Raw genomic sequence first — 17,250 nt, forward strand, 5'->3', positions numbered from 1 at the left:
TACTTTAGTGCCTGCATCCAAGACATTTAAGAAGATACTGAAAAGCACCAGGCCTAAGATGGAGCCCTGTGGACCCTCCTAGGGACAGGTCCCCAGTTTGATGTCACCCTATTCACTGTAACCCTCTGTGCCCACACCATGAGCCACTTACTCACCCATTACATAATGTGCTTATCCAGCTGTGTGCTGGACATTTTCTCTAGAAGGATACTAGGAGAGAAAGTACCAAAAGCTTTACTGAAATCTAAAAAGATCACATCAGCTGGTTTCTCTTGATCAATTAGGTGCATCACCTTCTTATAACACGGAATGAAGTTTCTCAGGCAGGATCTTCTCCTCATGAACCCATGCTGCCTGTGATCGATAACTGCATCAATGTTGCAGACAGAAGCAGAGAACTCATCTCTGCCTTGTCTATGTCCCCATTTGTGAGGTGATCATCCTCATCATGTAACAGGCTCATGTTATTTCTGGACTGCCTTTTATTATCGACATATCTTTAAAAACACTTTTACTGTCCCCACAGTACTGGCCAGCTTCAAGTCTAACTGAGCTCTGTCCACATAATTTCTTGTCTATTATGAAGAGCTGAATCTCTGTATTTCACCCATGTAATCTGACTTTCCTTCCACTGGGCATATGCTTTCTTTTTTTGCCTTACCTTCAGAAGATCCCTGCTCAGCCAAGCCAGCCTAAGAATAACTTGTCAGCTTTGATCTCAGTGAATAAGCACTAAGTACCACAAAATACCGGATAAGTTCCTAAAAGAGAAATCAAGGGATATTAAGAATCCACCACCGGGTCAACAAGCTAATTTTCTAAGCTGCAAATCATTATATAGTGAAAGACAAGTGAGAAGAACATCCTCAAGCCTAACAGGTTCTTCTAAACTCACCCGAGTATCTGCCAAAATATGTTTCTGACTTCATTAAAGATTCCTGCTAACAGCAGCAGTTTCTTCTCAACTATAAGCATACAACTGCAGTAGTAACACTGCTACTTTTAAAAAACAGGATGCAGCTATAAAGACCTCAGTCTGACTCGGCATCATTGTTCTCCTCAATTTTGAATTAATTAAGCTGTGCTTAGGTTTTTGTGGGTTTGGCTTTGTTTTTAACTAAAGGTGATGCTTTCCAAATAATAACATAATTCGGATCAGAGAACACAACACCTAGGAAAGAGAATCATGTAGTGGGTAAGGTCGAGACAGACCACACTGGGCCATCTTGTCCAACCCTCCTGCTTGAGCAAGGTCATCCTAGAGCACATAGTACAGGATTGTATCCAGGTGGTTACTGAATATATCCAATGAGGGATATTCCACAATCTCTCTAAGCAATCTGTTCTGGTGCACGGTCACCTGCACAATATAGAAAAAAGTTCTCCATCATGTTTGGTGGAACTTCCTAACTTCCTGTGCATCAGTTTCTGCCCACTACCTCTCATCCTACTCTTTGGCACCACTAGGAAGAGCCTGGCTCCATTGTCTTGGCACCCTCCCTTCAGATAATCATAGACTTTGATGAGGTTGTCTCTTAAGACTGAACAAGCCCAGCTCCCTCTGCCTTTCCTTCTAAGATGTTCCAGTTCCATCATTATCTTTGCAGCCTCTGCTCGCTTGTTCCAGGAGCTCTATGTCTCTCTTGTACTGAGGAGCCCAGAACTGGACACAGCACTCCAGGTATGGCCTAAGCAGGGCTGAGTACAATGGCAGGATCACCTTCCATGACCAGCTGGCAATGCTCTTCCTAATGTCCCCCAGGATAGCACTGTCCTTCTTGGCCACCAGGACACGCTGCTGGCTCATGGACAGCTTGTTGGCCACCAGGACCCCCATGTCCTTCTCTGCAGAGCTGCTCCCCAGCAGGTGCCTGGGGCTGTTCCTCCCCAGGTGCAGGAAGTTCATTTGCCTTTGTTGACTTTCAGATGGTTTTCTCTGCCCATCTCTCCAACCTGGCGAGGTCCTTCTGAAGGGCTGCACAGCACTCCAGAGTGTTGGCCATTCCTCCCAACTTTGTGTTCTCAGTGAATTTTCTAAGCAGGCATCTGCCCCTTTATCCATGTAATGGACGAACAAGTTAAAAAGTTCTGGGCCCACTATTGAACCTTGGGGGACACTGCCAGTGATATAAGTGCATCTCCTGTCAGCAGAGGCAGAAGATATTCATTCTCTTTAGTTGCACCTCCTCGTTTTTAACCTCTCGCCACAGCAGCTCCGCAGCGCCCGCACCGCTGGGACCGCGGCTGCCATGGCAGCCGGGACAAACACCGGCAGTCCGCCCAGTGTCCCACAGAAACCGAGGAGGCACCGGGCTATCAGGAAGCGGGAAATACGCCGGATTACGAACAGGAGAGTCTCCTTTGCTTTTCTTATACAGGGCTTTTAAGGCAACCAGCCCAACCAGAGGGCAGGGAGTGCCCACCTCAGGAAACTCACCTCAGGAAACTCGGGGTGGGGTTGCGGGCGGCAGTGCGGCCCCGGGGCAGGAGCGCTGCGGGAGGAGGCGGCCCCGGGGCAGGGATGCTGCGGGAGGACGCGGCCCCGGGGCAGGGATGCTGCGGGAGGAGGCGGCCGCGGCCCCGGGGCAGGGATGCTGCGGGAGGAGGCGGCCCCGGGGCAGGGATGCTGCGGGAGGAGGCGGCCCCGGGGCAGGGATGCTGCGGGAGGACGCGGCCCCGGGGCAGGGATGCTGCGGGAGGAGGCGGCCCCGGGGCAGGGATGCTGCGGGAGGACGCGGCCCCGGGGCAGGGATGCTGCGGGAGGACGCGGACGCGGCCCCGGCCCCCCCCGCTCACCTGCGGCGCAGCCCCGCCGGCCCGGCCGTTTCAAACGGCCGTCACGGAAGAGGAACCGCCTCCGCGATTGGCTCAGGGCTCCTTTGCAAGGCACCCTCCGATTGGGCAGCTTGGCGGCGAAAGAGCCAATCGAGTCGCCAGACCGGGGCGCGCATGCCGCTAGCCCCGCCCCGCCGGCGGGCGGCTCCTGCCGCTGATTGGTGGGGCTGGGGCGGGGCCGGCAGGGGCGTGAGGGGCGGGAAGGGGCGTGAGGGGCCGCCCCGTTCCTGTTCCTTTCCTTGTCCCGTCCCCGTCCCCGTCCCCGTCCCCTTCACGTCCCGTCCTGCTCCGCCCCCGTCCCGGTCCCGCACCGTGACGTGCCGGGCTCGGGTCTCGCAGTTTTCCCGCATTCCCAGTCCGCGCTGGCCGCCAGAGCCGTGCGCGGTGGTTCTGGCGGTGCCGGGGAGGGACCGTGCCAGATTAAAAGCTTTGTTGGGGGGCCTGGGTGTCTCCGTGTCGGCGAGCGGTTGCCCACGGGCATTCCTGTGGAGAACGAAGATTTAAAAAAAAAAAAAAAAAAAGGAAACGAAGAGAGCGAATTCCTTGATGGAACTCCTTCATTCTAAAGCGCTTCCATCTACGCTTCCATTTATTCCATAAACCGTCGCCAAGCAGGGGTTTTAAATAAATTGTATAGTAATGCTGCAGAAGGAGGTCTTAGCTTGTAGTTACAGCATTTCTCTCCAGGGCCGCTTTCCCTAAAACTGCGTAGGCAGACAGCCGGGACGGATTCTGGCGCTAAATCCGGCCAGCCCCGCGGCCGGGCTGTGTGTCACATACCTCACCTGAGGCAAACAGCTCCTTGCTGCCGTCCCAGGGCTATGATAGAAAGAAATACAACACTGGGTTTTTAAGATTTTAACTTAGGCATCAAGGAGTAGAGAGTTCTTCCATTTTCCAGCCTTCTTTTAACTTGATAATGGCCTAACTGATCTTTCTGTAATGCAAGCTGTGACACTGAAAATGATGCAATAGTATTTAAAAATTTATTTACAGCACTGAACTCTGGCTACAGCATGGCACTGGGCATGCTAGTGCCACAAGCCTTCTGGTCAAGCTCTGTAATATGAGATCTTACCATATATAGCACCAACATTTTGTCTGATTACATGAGAAAGATAGGTTGGACATAAAATACGCAGATAGGCACAAAACTATAACTCATTATTTGCCCTTTATAAATGTTCAGAGCAGTACATTGACCTCATTCCAGAATCTCTTGCCCTTGTGAAACAGTTGAGCAAGTAAGGAACACCAAAAAATTTCACCTTTCTTAGGGGCATTTAAGGTCTCCTACAGTGAGCCTTTTCACACAGTAGAAGCCTACTTCAACATTTGCTGAAGTTCTCATTTAGACAAAGTGGCAATGGAGGGTTGTTTTTAACTGCAGTATCTGATAAGATCAGCATGATTTGATGAGCAAAAATTCCAGCCTGAGGAGCCACTGACTGTGCAGTCATTGTGTTTCATTAAGGCCTACAATGACATTGGTTCATGTGAGTTTCCAGAAAAGCACAATGGAAGGGCTGCATTTGTAGATGGATTTTAGTAAGCATGAAGGAGTGTGTTCTTTCAGAAGTACAGATCTTTAAAATCAATTTGGTTGCCAATATCTATGATAGGATTTTCAGTTGCAGTTAAGGTTGAATTTGGGGTATAAAGGAACTGCATTTTGTAAGGACTGCAGGAGCACTAGCTTCAGACCTTGACTCATTCCCTTTTTGAGTGCTGAACTGAGCCTGTCATTCAGTTGTAATCACAAATTTGTGACCAATGTCCACACTAAAGCAAAGCATACCTTATTCTCCCTTGCCACAACTGGCTTTCCGAAAAGCTGAGGGAGGATATTGCAATAAACCAGAAAACCAAAGTATTCCTGGAGAAGAGTTGTTACTGTACCCTAAAAGCAATGAATTTGTAGGATTGGATCATCCCTCAACTCTAAAATAAGTCTCATGAGACAAAATACTGTTTGTGACTGGACTGTATTTGCCTTCATAGCAGAGTGCAGGAGGCACAGTGGCATTTGTAGCCATGAACTATGGCAAGATGTTTGGTCACAGAATCTCCTCTATGCATATCTGGTGTTTTAAGAGGTGGCACTCGCTAAGAGTGAGAGAGAATATATTCCAAAGACTAACTTAAATCACAGAATCCAGACAAGGCCTTCTGAGCCTTCTAGCTACTAAAGCAGCCTTCAAATCGACCTTTTATTTTTTGGGGTGGGTTTCATGTAAGGTCATAAGAAAGTAGAACTGGTGCATGCTAGTGAAAAAGAGCATGTTACCTGTCTCAGACCAAATAATTTAAGTTTATAAAAAGGGAGCGATGACATATGTTTCTATCATGTTTTTTCATGCTAATTTGTTTTTATATGATGAATCTTTCTTCATAAAATAGCTTTTAAATACATGACTACCATTGGCACATGAAAGATAGCCTTTAAATATGTGTTTAGCTTTCAGTCTTACATCTTCAGAAAAAGGCAGACATTTGAATATTGAAGGAGTTTGCAATGGGTACTCAAACCAGTCTTTGTGATGCAAACATCTACTGCTACTTTGTAATTAGATGGATAGAAAGAAACGGATATCAAATGGTCTAAGCTGGTTACTAGTATAAAGGGATAATTGTAGGTAGTTAGAGACCAATGAAATTACAATAATTAACCTATTCTCACACTGGGGATTTTATAGTGTATCTGATGAAACCTTCTGTTGAAACTTTCTGACTTTGATTTCTATTTAAAAAATACCTTCCATCTTTCATGCTGGATTCTATTGTACAGTAGAATGTACAATTATTTTCACAGGAGGAAGGAGATTTTTCTAAGGTTGTATGACCACATATGTTTATCTGCTGGTCTACCCAAGCAAATGCTGCAGCAGTGATTGAAGTCTGGTTGTCTGTGCAGACTAAGAATTACTTTTGAGACAGGTGCTGTCCTGAGCTTTAGAAGGAAACAGGTAGAAGGGAGGCAGGATGTTGAAATGACTTAATGGCATTAACACATCTAATGTCAAAGAGTCACCTTTTCTTTCCTTTCCTTTCCAGTTTTTGAGGAATTCAAAGTTAAAAATAAAATTGTCCAGTTTATATGAAACAATAATGAATTTTTCATTTTTTCTGTAGTTTTATATGTTGCTGAAACACATTTCCAGTGTTTTCTATTTCCCCCCTGTATCTATCACAATTATGGGATTAAAGGCCAGATATTTTGTTGTAACTTAACAGGGTATACTGGAGTGGTTATTGTTTAACTCTACCAGATTATCTGAGTGTTTGCTGTGTGAACATAAGATCTGTCTCCTCTCATTTGGAGTGCTAGATGCAGCCCTGGCTTCTAGGTACGTTTGTGCCTTGTACAGTGTGGTCTCACCATCTCTCTTGTGCTCCATGGCTCCAGGTGTCTCACAGAGAGCTCTTGAGTGTCTGGAGGCAGAGAGCCAGGCAGAAGGCACTAAGTTTTGGGGCTTTACTTTCAAAGGAGATCATGGCTACTGCCTTGTGCAGTGGGACCGTTGCACTTGGGTGACGCAGGACCATTCCTTTCCCACCACATGAACTGAAATAGTAAATATATGGTTGACAGATCACTCATTTCAAGCCTCACAATGCATTTTTTGTTTTGACTACATTAAGAAACATTTTCAAAATACTGCTATTTCAAACACAATTGAAATCCTTATTTTATGCAAAAAATAATGTGTAATCATAGCGAATATGGGCAATGCAGCAGTGCTGTTCCAGATATTTTAGAAATTACTGACATTCTTTTCTTGTGATAATGCTGATAGTAGAAAGAAACTTACCTTGTGAATATTGAACACCTCAGTGTTAAAGGGCTTTATCTTCTATCTATTATCCCCCTCTTCCCTTGTAAAAATAGTCTTCTGAATATGTTGTCTCTTATATAATGGTTAGTGCATTTATCAAATATATATTGTTTTTCAGAAAAATATCCAAGGGAATTGTCATCAGTATTTAGAGATTGAAAATATTCTTGAGTCTAGTATTTGCTGTTATATAAAAATATATTCTTCTTTTTATTTTTTTACAGGTGTATCAGCTTATGTCTTGACAGACACAAGACAGTGTTGAAGAACCTATAAATATGAAAGGCTCAGTAAGCATGTTCATATTTAAAAATTTCTCTCAGGGAATTTGAGTGTTTTTTACTCAAATAAGTGTTTTGACATCAGTCAGTCATCAGTCTTTTCCCCATCAGTGACAACCTATCATGACAGAATTTATGAAGAGATTTTTTTATGAATAGCAAAGATGGGTTTTATGCTATAATTACTTATTGACTTATGTTAGATAAAGATTTTCAGTTAAAAACTGAAAAAAATCCTTCTCGTACAGTATCTTAGGTAACTATCCATTCACCTGCTTTTCAAGCTTCTCTCTTTTTTCCAGTGTGATATCAAAACAGATCTGTCAATAGTTTTGCCAAAAAGTACTGGGAATATTTTTGTGTTTTTCTTTTTCTTTTAAACTGTAGAAAACAGGTGAAATGTCTTCTCATAAGATATTACAAGATTAACATCCCTAGAGATATTTCAGTGATAGGGTGCACATGTACAACATATTAGTGATGACATATTCAGCTGCAGGGGCAATAGAACACCACAGTGCTCTAGAGTATTGAGTAACTGTAAAAGGCAAAAGCATCAGCTTTCTTCCAAGACTAGCATTAGAACTTCCCACTGAAATATGCTGTTGAAAATCATATATGAAGAATGAATGCTGGACTTGTAATTGTTCCTTGCAGCAGCATTCAGGACTTTACAGAAAGGTAGAAATGTATTTCTTGTAGGAGTTGGCAGCAATTAAAATGTTCTTGTTGAAAATAAGTAATAGGTTTTTCCAAGCTTGATTGTATTCATGATCCGTTCCTGAAGGAAATGCAATCTTTATATATATAACAATTGTGATGTTTATTGCTATCTTTAAGAATCTGCACACTGTTCCTGCTTTTACCACTTTTAAGAGGTTCAAAGGAATACTAGGCAGATTTTTTTGGATAAAACACAGACACTTTTGGCAAATGAAGTGCAGGAAAAGTTTGAAATGGTTAATGTGCAGCAGACAGACAGCCTTCCTCCAAGAGCTGCCATTTACTTGAAAGATTGTATAGCAGTCAAAATGTTTTAGCATCTCTTCAGCTTCTTATGGCAGGATCAACACGTTGGCTGTTGACAGGTGTAAACATGTATATTTGCCTTCTGGCTTGAATGCTTTCAGCTCCTTTGCCTGCAGCGATCACTTCCTCTCTCCCCATTCTCCGGCAAGGTCTGCAGTCCCTGTGCTTGCAAGCTCCGCTTCACCGCGGGCTGAAGGACACTCCTCGGAGCAGATTTCTCCCTGAGATGTGAGTCAGCAGGCAAGGCACTGACGGCATTGCCGGCATGGGCCACGCAGAGATGTGCCTCTGCAGTGACGCAGCTTTTGCTCACGCAGGAGTCACCAAGGATTTTTACATCACCTCTACACCAGGTGGCAACATATCATGCTGCTCTGCTCGTGATCTGGTTTTAAAGACAAAAACGCTCATAATATGCAGCATTCTGCAGAATTCTGTCATTACAGATCAGATCTGCTACTCCTTCCTTTTTATTTTTTTTTAATTAAATTAAGTGTTGTTATTACATGTCTTATTATATTAATGTTGACAAAGACTGGTTAAATGCCATTAACTATAAGGAAAAATTCAATGAGATAGTCTAAATTGTGTAAGAGTATGCATTAAAGGTACCTTTTAAGTTTTAGAGAGGGCTCTTTGCATTCATTTTAAGATGCAAAATACTCTGTGTTACAATAGCTTTTTCTTTCAAATTTTCTGGAACCTAATTACTAAAAAATTCTCTCCATTAATAAAGAAAGATTCATAGTACTTGAAGGACTAGCACCTTCAATTTCGACTGTAATAAAAGCTTAGGTTACTATTAAAAGAACTTTCAAACTGATGTTCCAATGTCTGTGACATTCAGGCTGAAATGTTTTGTGTGGTATTCATACTACCAACTTAAGGCCTTTTTTTTTGCAGACATCTTCTGGGCTATTCATTGTGGATTCCCCTTATAGTTGCTTAACTATAAAGATCCTTAAGGGACACCAGAGGTAGCCTCATCTGGAAAGTCTTCTAGTCTTTTGTGCTCCTCACAGAGAAATAAGTGCCTGCAGGGTTCAGTTGATCTCATACATTTCTAAAAGGTCAGATGAATCATACCACAAAAGTGCTTATTACTCTGTTGTGACTATAGTCTAGAAAAGTAGATCAGACATCTACATTTTAGACATTTGCATTTGCTCACATGATTCCAGTCTTTTGAATGTAATTGTACTTCAGATGGAACTACAGGTTCTCAAAGGATTTGATTATTAAGCCACAATTTTTTTTTTTTCAGTTAGGCATCCAGACTCTACAAGCCTGGCTTGGACATTGATCTGAGTCATTCTATCTATTTTTTGCAGTAAAGAGACACAGCTCCCACTACATCAGGTGAGAGATAAGTCTGGTGGTACCTGTTCCATTTCAATTCACTGTATTAACATTACAAAAACATAGTAAAAACAATATAAAGGAAGAGATTTTTTAAAGGCTTAAATGTCTCATTCTTTAAGATTTGTAAAACAAGTATAAATAGCAAAACATAGGTGTCTTTAAATAAAAGTTTGTGAAGTATTTAACATGCAGATAAATAAACTGACAAATGAAACTTTTATGTAAGGTTGTATTATGAAAGAGAACAGGAAGATGGAGTGTATATGAAAGGAATGACACAAACAAAACCAAATCCTTGAGTGTGAACTAAAATTAAGGCAATAAAAGTGCTTATGGAAATTTTTGCAGCCTTAAATAAGAAAGAAAGAAGAAAGAGAGGAAGGGATATGAAGGTGTGTGTGTGTGTAGATAAGTGACAATGTTTTGGGCAGAATGTCAAAAGCTTTGACACTGGAGTGAAGCCCAACAGAACTAGTGACATGGTGAAATGTGAGTGAGTATGGGATTACTTTAGAATGAGTTGATTATTCAGCAAAGTCAGAGGCTACTGTTCTGGAAATCCCACAAGAAACACTGTGTTTTACTTACTAATTTTTGAAATTCATTAGTTATCACACAAAAAAGTTTTCTTATTTCAAGGTGACTAGCAATGCTAGCACTCACAGACCGTCTTTGATTATCTTTACAAGAAGACCTTGAGACAGTGTTTGAAGGTTGAGGTGGCAAATGTAACTGGATACAGAATTATCTAAAATGTATTGTTATGGACATAAAAACATGCCTAACTCTGCCCACACCATGTTGGATTTTGACCTGCCCATCTTTACCTGAGAACAAGGTCTTTTATTCAAATAGGAACATGAATTTTGTTCTTAATGATTGTTAACCCTTCCTCTTAAAAATGCTATAATTAAACTGGAAAAAAATGCAAAGAAAGGTGAAAATGATGATCTAAATCGTGATGTTAAAATAGGAATATTAATTAGGCAAACCAGAGTTCTAAAGAACCCCAAACAGTATGAAGGTTGTACATTAAGGATTTCTTGTTTAGTCTCATTTCCAATAAAAAAATGTTGAGCATCAATTGAAGCTAACAGGAACTTCATTCAAAGCAAGCAAGAAAGCTTGGTTCTTCATCTTGTTTTAGCATCTACAATGTCTTTTTTATCTGTAATATCTTTTTCTAAGCAGGTAAGAAGGCTTTCTTCATGTTGTTTTAACATCTATAGTATCTTTTTCAAGAAACTTCACAAATTCACTCTACACATGTTATGTGCCTTCAGAGTAGTGGACAATTTAGAGAAGGAATACCAATACCTATAGAATAAGAAAAGACATTATCTCTAGCTAAGGAATTCCAAATGTTGCAAATTTTTTGCGGTTAGAGTATTTGATGAAGTCTCATTATGTACTGTATTGTTCTCTTTTTACTTTGGGTGATCTTTTGGAAAATCGTTACTAAGCTTGATGAATCAGTAGCCTTTGTCCTGACCTAGAATCACCCTTATGTTAGAAATAAAGCTGATTTTAAATAATAATCAATTTATCCAGTAGTCTTAAAACAGAATTACAACAAAAGTGTGTAATTTATATTGAGATATTTTTCAGGTAAATATATGAAATCTAGCAGACTGCATTTAAGGTAGAGTGATTCCTTCTTATTCTCTGTCTGAAGTACAATTTTCTGTATTGCAATTTCAGGAATGTGCTTTAAAAGGTTGAAATATTTGTATTTGAGAATTTGTGCCAAAACCAAGAACACTGACTTCCTATTTTAGACTCTTATCATTGTGTTTCTTTTATAGGAGAGCCAAATCTGTGCCAAATCTGTGGTAAGTGCTGCAGTAATTCACATTTTCCTACTTCTATCCTTCAGGACTGCATGTTATACTTTCCAGCACATCATGTGAAATGCAGATGGATCTTTGTACCTGGAGGAAGAAAACAAAGGAACACAACTGTTTGCTGATGTTGTGGCTGTGTATGTGAGATGTGAGGGGAAAAGGTATCTTTTCAATGTAGTTTTCATTTTAACAGAATTATTGGATGTGGGAGCATAAAAATAGTTAGCATTATCTGTCCAACAGTTTTGTATCTGTTTGGATGCAAAAAGTCAGAACTAAATTAATGAAACTGGTATTAACATAAAGACAAAGTGCTTATATTCAATTATGTATATCTTTTAATATGAAGACAATAATTTAGAAGAGCTTTAAAGGTATTAAATTTCTGCACCATCAAGCTCATACTCACTAAAGTCTATGTGAGATTTTCTTTTTGCAGTACTTGGAAACATACCACCCATCTGTAGGCAGGTATTGCAGCTCTCCCAGCTTTTCTTTCCATTACATAATAATACAGTACTCAAAATTCAGCTGAAAAAGACTTTTCAGTAGACAACCTGCAAAAATAAAATACTGTGAGAATTTTAAAAAAGTGTTCATAGTCTTTAGTGACTGAAAGATTGTAGTAAGAAGCAGACCTTTAAGAATGCCTCAAATAGATGAGCTACTGTGTTGAAATACAGAAACTGGGAAACCTGAATAATTCCAATAATGTATCTGACTCATAGAGTACTGGTGTGTGTTAGTGCTGGTCTCCTTTTGGATTACAAATTGACTTTGATGGATTGTAGTTAGGCGCAGGAATAAAAAATGGAGAAGAAGATGCAGCAAAGGACAAGAAAACCTTAGAAATGGTAACTCCCTCACTCTGGACAAAGGCAGAAGCAAATGCAAATGCAACTAAACAAGCTCTCACTCAACAACAAAAAAAAAAAGTATGTTCTTCATGCTAATTTAGAAGACATTAATTTAGAAGACATCTGGGAAAAGATTTTTCTTGCATAAATTCAATTCTAAAGCTCAGACTTCTATCTCAGCTAGAAGCCAAAATATGTGATTTATTTTGTCCTAAATCAGAAATCTCAAACCTGTTAGAGAATGCAAGTGACATCTAAAGCTAAATGAGAAGTATTCCACGATTTTTTGAGGTAAAGATGCCCTTACTGTGCTGTAGTACAGGAAGAATGAGTGTGGAGAAAAGAAGTTTCTTTTTCAGATTCAAGTTCAAAGACACAACATTCATGTTTTCAAGGAGTGTTACATCGGGAGAGAGATCACTATTGTTTCTTTAGCTTAACAGAAAGGTAGTTATGTGTATTGACTCTTCTAAGAAAATGACAGCCTGAAATTAAATACAAAAGGAACATAGGAATTTGTGAGGAGAAGAGGTATTGGACTGGAAAGAGCAGTACTCAGAATAATATTTGACATGGTGAGAAACTGCTCTACTGGAATTAAAACTTCCATCTAAGGGAGAAGCATCCTCCCTGTTGGATGCCGTGAGGTGTCTGCATCCAGGCAGTGAACTGCCACTTAAGGCTGCAACAACACATACCTACATTTGTGATGTGCATATGTGAAGTCATGGGGCTCTTTCCCACTAGTGTGTGATTCAGCAGGTTGCAATGAGCTGAACAGATCCACAGAAAGCTAGGCCACTCACACCTCTAGCATGAGATTTGTAAGGAGGACAAAAGCACACCCAGATTAGGTGTGTGCAATTGTAACTACTCAGAGGTCCTGTGAGAAAGATGTGCACATGTAACTGTGTTTCTGTGTGTGTCATTACAGCATTTTGGGTGGGTTGTTGCAGGAGGCAGTTTTTGTTTGTGTATATTATAAGCATTTCACATGCATCTAATATTGTGTTTATTAGCATTTTACTTGCATCTAATATTGTGGTTTATTTGTATTGCTGAATGTTAGACAACACTGATTGCTGGTTAATTACATGATGTTAATAAGTTGCTTTAATTCTGATTTTCCCTCTGATAATGTATCACATTTAGCAAAATATCTCTGAGCTGGGTATACTGTTAATGTAATAAACACAGCTGTGAAATACAGGATCACAGAAAGGAAAGGACAAGGGTTTTGTTTAGCTGTTGAGAAACAGCAAAATTATTAGCTGAGTAATAAGGAAGTTTGGTATATGGAGAGATCTTTCTGGTCTCTGAAATGCCTACCAATGAAACTTCGAAAATTTTGTGTGTAGATACAATGAAAAGACAAGTAAGAGTCAGTTTTGTACCAGGTAACAGTAATTCTTGAGGGACCCTAGAGGGGGAATCATTCTAAAACTGGGAGCTGGATTAAGAAACATAATTCAGGAAGAGGAAAGTAGAATTAACATTGCTGATGGAAATTATTAATGCACCAAGAACATTTCCTGTGGGACATTATTGAATAGGACACTATGTGCAAGTAGATTTTGTTCCTGAAGACCTTTGTTAAGCAGAGTAAGTAGAGTAAGTAAGCACAGTAAGCACAGTAAGCAGAGACTGTGATCTGTGCTGACTTTTAACATAGTTTAAGGAAATAAGACATTGTCTTAGTTATAATTTTGAAGCATGCTTGTGCAATCTGTACGTTAATTTTGAGTTGTTAAGACATTACTTGCAAGACTGCATCTTCTTTTTCTTCTTCATGGTGCCTGATGCTACAGTTTTACATTTACATTTACATTTTTACATCTTCAAGAATACTGATATGTCTTGGAAAGAACTATATTATTTTTTTTTTTTACTTTTAAAAGGAGCAATTGAAATACAATATGAAGTAAATTGCATAAAGACTCCAACTAGCTGGTGGCCTTGGCAACCCTTAAGGAAACTCAGTAGTTTTTCCTTCTTTTTTTTTTTTTTTCCTTATTTCTCAGATGTAGCATTGCATCAGTGCAGAACAGTTAAGTGTTATCATCACTTACATTATATAGCAAGAATATATGACATCAAAGATACTGTTAGAGTCCTTTAAGAATTTCTGTATAATGAATGAATCACATGTCAGCTCTATAGATCATTTTATTCCTAGTTCTGAAGGGACAATTTTAAATATTAAAGTGCTTGTATATTATTTTATATTTAATCAGAGATGGAGGTTTAGGTCAGCCCCTCAGTGACACAGACTCTACAGTTTACATCATAACTGTGTCTGTTTAGACAGGCATAATTTTCTTCTTTTATGTACAGAAAATAATGATTTCCAGAGATACTCCTGCCTATCCTTGCTAATAACTGATAAAAGGAAGGATCTAATGTTCCTCACTGAGCAAATGATTAAGGAGCTCTGGTTGCTCCTTGACCTTGTAATATGTTTGCAAAATGCTTTGAAATGTTGCTAGAGAACATACTAATATGTGCAGCCAAGTGTCCCTATTTGTTAAAGAATCTCTATTCCTAATAAGTAATCAGATCCAACATACTTTTTCATCTGTTGTCTTTTTATTTACTCCTACATTCAGATCATGAACACATTCAATGAGACCAGCAGCTAAACAGAATGAGAAATGGTAAATTTGAAAGGACAGCTTAGGAAAACCAAGCAAATGACTGACACTGCTCATGGCTGGGAAACCTAGAAGGTGTATGGATTCTTAATTAGTGTCTTTGAGAGGCATTAACTCTTCTATTCTTTTATAACCTATTCTATATTTCTAAAGTCTTATTACAGATCCAGGGCTATATTTTCTTTAATTGATTTGTTGATTTATTGCTATAACACATCTTCCAAAAGCTACATTTTTCTGGTTTTACTAATATCTTGTGGTATCTTACCTTAACAGAGCAGTGCTTATGAAGCTAACTTTGTATTTATGAAAGCCTTCTGCAGTGCCAGACCATGTCCAGAATATTCTGATACAGTTTCTCCCAGCAGACAATACTGATATGAGAGTTATACTTGTTAGGCTAACTATATTTTTTTTTTCTAGAAGTTACGTGAATTTTAATATTCATATGGGGTGACAACTGTGTTTATCCTTTTATCTGATCTTGCTTGTGTTTCCATAATACTATGTTTATCATCAGGAGCTCTTCAAATTTCGTCATTGGTATTTCAGTTGTGTTGTGCTGCAGACTTAGTCCTTTTACAGCATGTCATGCTCCTCCCCTGTCTGCATAACTTAATAGGACTGTAAGGTCTCCTTTGGATTTCAGAATGCACACGCAAAAATACATCTTCTGAGTGTTTGTGTAGTTTGCTTTGTGTTGTCTCCCTTCCCAAAATAGCTTATGAGTAAGCTCCTGAAAGTGTGGTACTGAATAACGTTTGGATGTTTTAGCTTTTATTTTCTTTGATAGCCTGTGTAATTATTTACTTGTATACCACTTCATTTCACATAATCTTGCATACCAATGTAAGTAAGATTTTGTGAAGATTTGTGATATAGCATTTCTCTACTTTTGGGATATATTTAGAGAAAAGTGGCTTTTCTTGGGAAGGTCTGTAAAATTTCAAAACAAATTTTTCAAGCAAACTTGTACCACATTTTGAAAAAGGAGAGAAGTGATTGTAAAAAAGAAAAAAAGAAATTATAGTGTCCACAAGGAAAAATTCAGTGGAAAAGTACAGGCCTGCTCAAGAGGAAGTTCTGAGTAGGCTTTGTATTCCTTCAACTGATGGGTCTTAATCATTGTTTGATATTCAAATATTATTAAATAATGAAGTGACTATATATCATTCATCTGTACTGTTCCTGGGCTTTATGAGTATAAGAAATTGAAATGCAGAGAGTTGCAATCTCACTGTTTTCAAATCAGGTGCTAATTTTGCATTTTTCCTTTTGTATGTGCTGACTATAAGATACCAAGAAAGAGTTTGATAGAAAGGTTCTTCTTCACTGAGTGTACACTTACTTCATGTTAGTTTTCCTGCTGAGTACTCAGGTTCTTTCAAAAGCAGTAGGAGCTGCAAGTACTCACTGTATGTAGAGCTGAACAGAACATGTGAACTTGCCTGTCAGCTAGTATCATTGAATATCTGGAAATGTTCACTAGCCACAACCCATCCTTTTCTTTCACTCACATAATACAGACATTCTAGATAGTCTTAAAGACAACTTGCACAAAGATCGTAACTTTCAGAGCTTGTCCAGTAAGATTCTTAAGGATCCCAATGCTTTTCTTCAGAAGTAAGGTTAGCTAGCCCAAGGTCAGCCAGGTCATTTCCTTGGTCCCTGTTTGATTCTCTGACAGTGAGACAGAGCTCTGCTGGTTCAAATACCTGCAGTGAGGCATCTGGCTTGACAATATATAGCAACTGACTATGCCAAGACTCAGACTTTGTGGAGTTGCGTTTTTAGATTTTATTATATTCTTCTTCTGTAATGGTTTGTTCTTACGTACCCCCTCATCCTATGTGTTTTCTCCCTGGATTTTCCCACCCTACCTTATGTGTCAGTCACCTAAAAACTGCTTAGTCACCTAAAAACTGCTGTGTCATCCCCCTGTCTCGTCCCAGGTGCCTTGTCCGTCACTCGGTGTCCATTCCCCTACCTCTGGAAACTTCCATCCAGGGTGCCGAGTGATTGAATGAGGGCCTGGGGCCCATCCCCTGTCCATCCCTCACTGGTTCCCTTGTATGTCAATCCCCACAAGACCAACTCCCTAATGTCTCCTCATTGGCTAGTTGGTTCCCCTCCATCCCTGTATATAACTTGTTGCAGGAAACTCCTGGGGGCTCTTGTTGGCTGGCTGTGTTCGTATGCTGTTGGACCCTTCTGGGTCATAATAAACTTCGGAGCTTAGCCCCCAGCAAGAGTCTCTCCTTCATTAATGCTGTCAGGATCTGCAGCACCCTCAGAACCCACAAAGCACTCTCCAAAGCCCATCTGGGTCCAGCGGAGGGTGCTTCTTGCTGCCCTACTCGCCCCATTGGAGTGCTAGCCAGGGCTGAGGTATTTGGGCCAAGGATTTGGGGTGAGGACATGGCAAGACTTGGTATTATTCTTTTCTTCTGAATTGATATAATGCTGGTTACTTTTTAATTGTTTCAGTCTAACACTTGAACAAAAGGATGATGCAAAAAGATGCTCTGGTCTTAACTTTCTTTTTCTTTCTTTTT

At 40.1% G+C, this 17,250-nt stretch overlaps 2 protein-coding genes across 2 annotated transcripts in view; one reads left to right on the top strand and one right to left on the bottom strand.

Moving 5' to 3' along the window:
* POC5 (POC5 centriolar protein) overlaps positions 1-2,926 on the bottom strand; it is a 27,788-nt gene extending 24,862 nt beyond the window's left edge. The window contains 1 exon segment of the mRNA XM_085565984.1: positions 2,797-2,926. The gene's annotated coding sequence lies outside the window, so the exon portion shown is untranslated.
* On the top strand, positions 2,151-16,935 carry LOC146763885 (uncharacterized). Its single transcript, XM_085565985.1, has 3 exons — positions 2,151-6,961; positions 9,246-9,340; positions 11,220-16,935. Exon 1 carries the CDS (start codon positions 2,554-2,556, stop codon positions 3,337-3,339), a length of 786 nt encoding a protein of 261 aa, XP_085422111.1. The 5' UTR covers positions 2,151-2,553; the 3' UTR covers positions 3,340-6,961; positions 9,246-9,340; positions 11,220-16,935.
* Positions 16,936-17,250: the final 315 nt, after the last annotated feature.

This window comes from Lonchura striata, chromosome Z (genome assembly GCF_050655825.1).
Source record: "Lonchura striata isolate lonStrDom1 chromosome Z, ASM5065582v1, whole genome shotgun sequence".
Classification (NCBI taxonomy): Eukaryota; Metazoa; Chordata; class Aves; order Passeriformes; family Estrildidae; genus Lonchura; species Lonchura striata.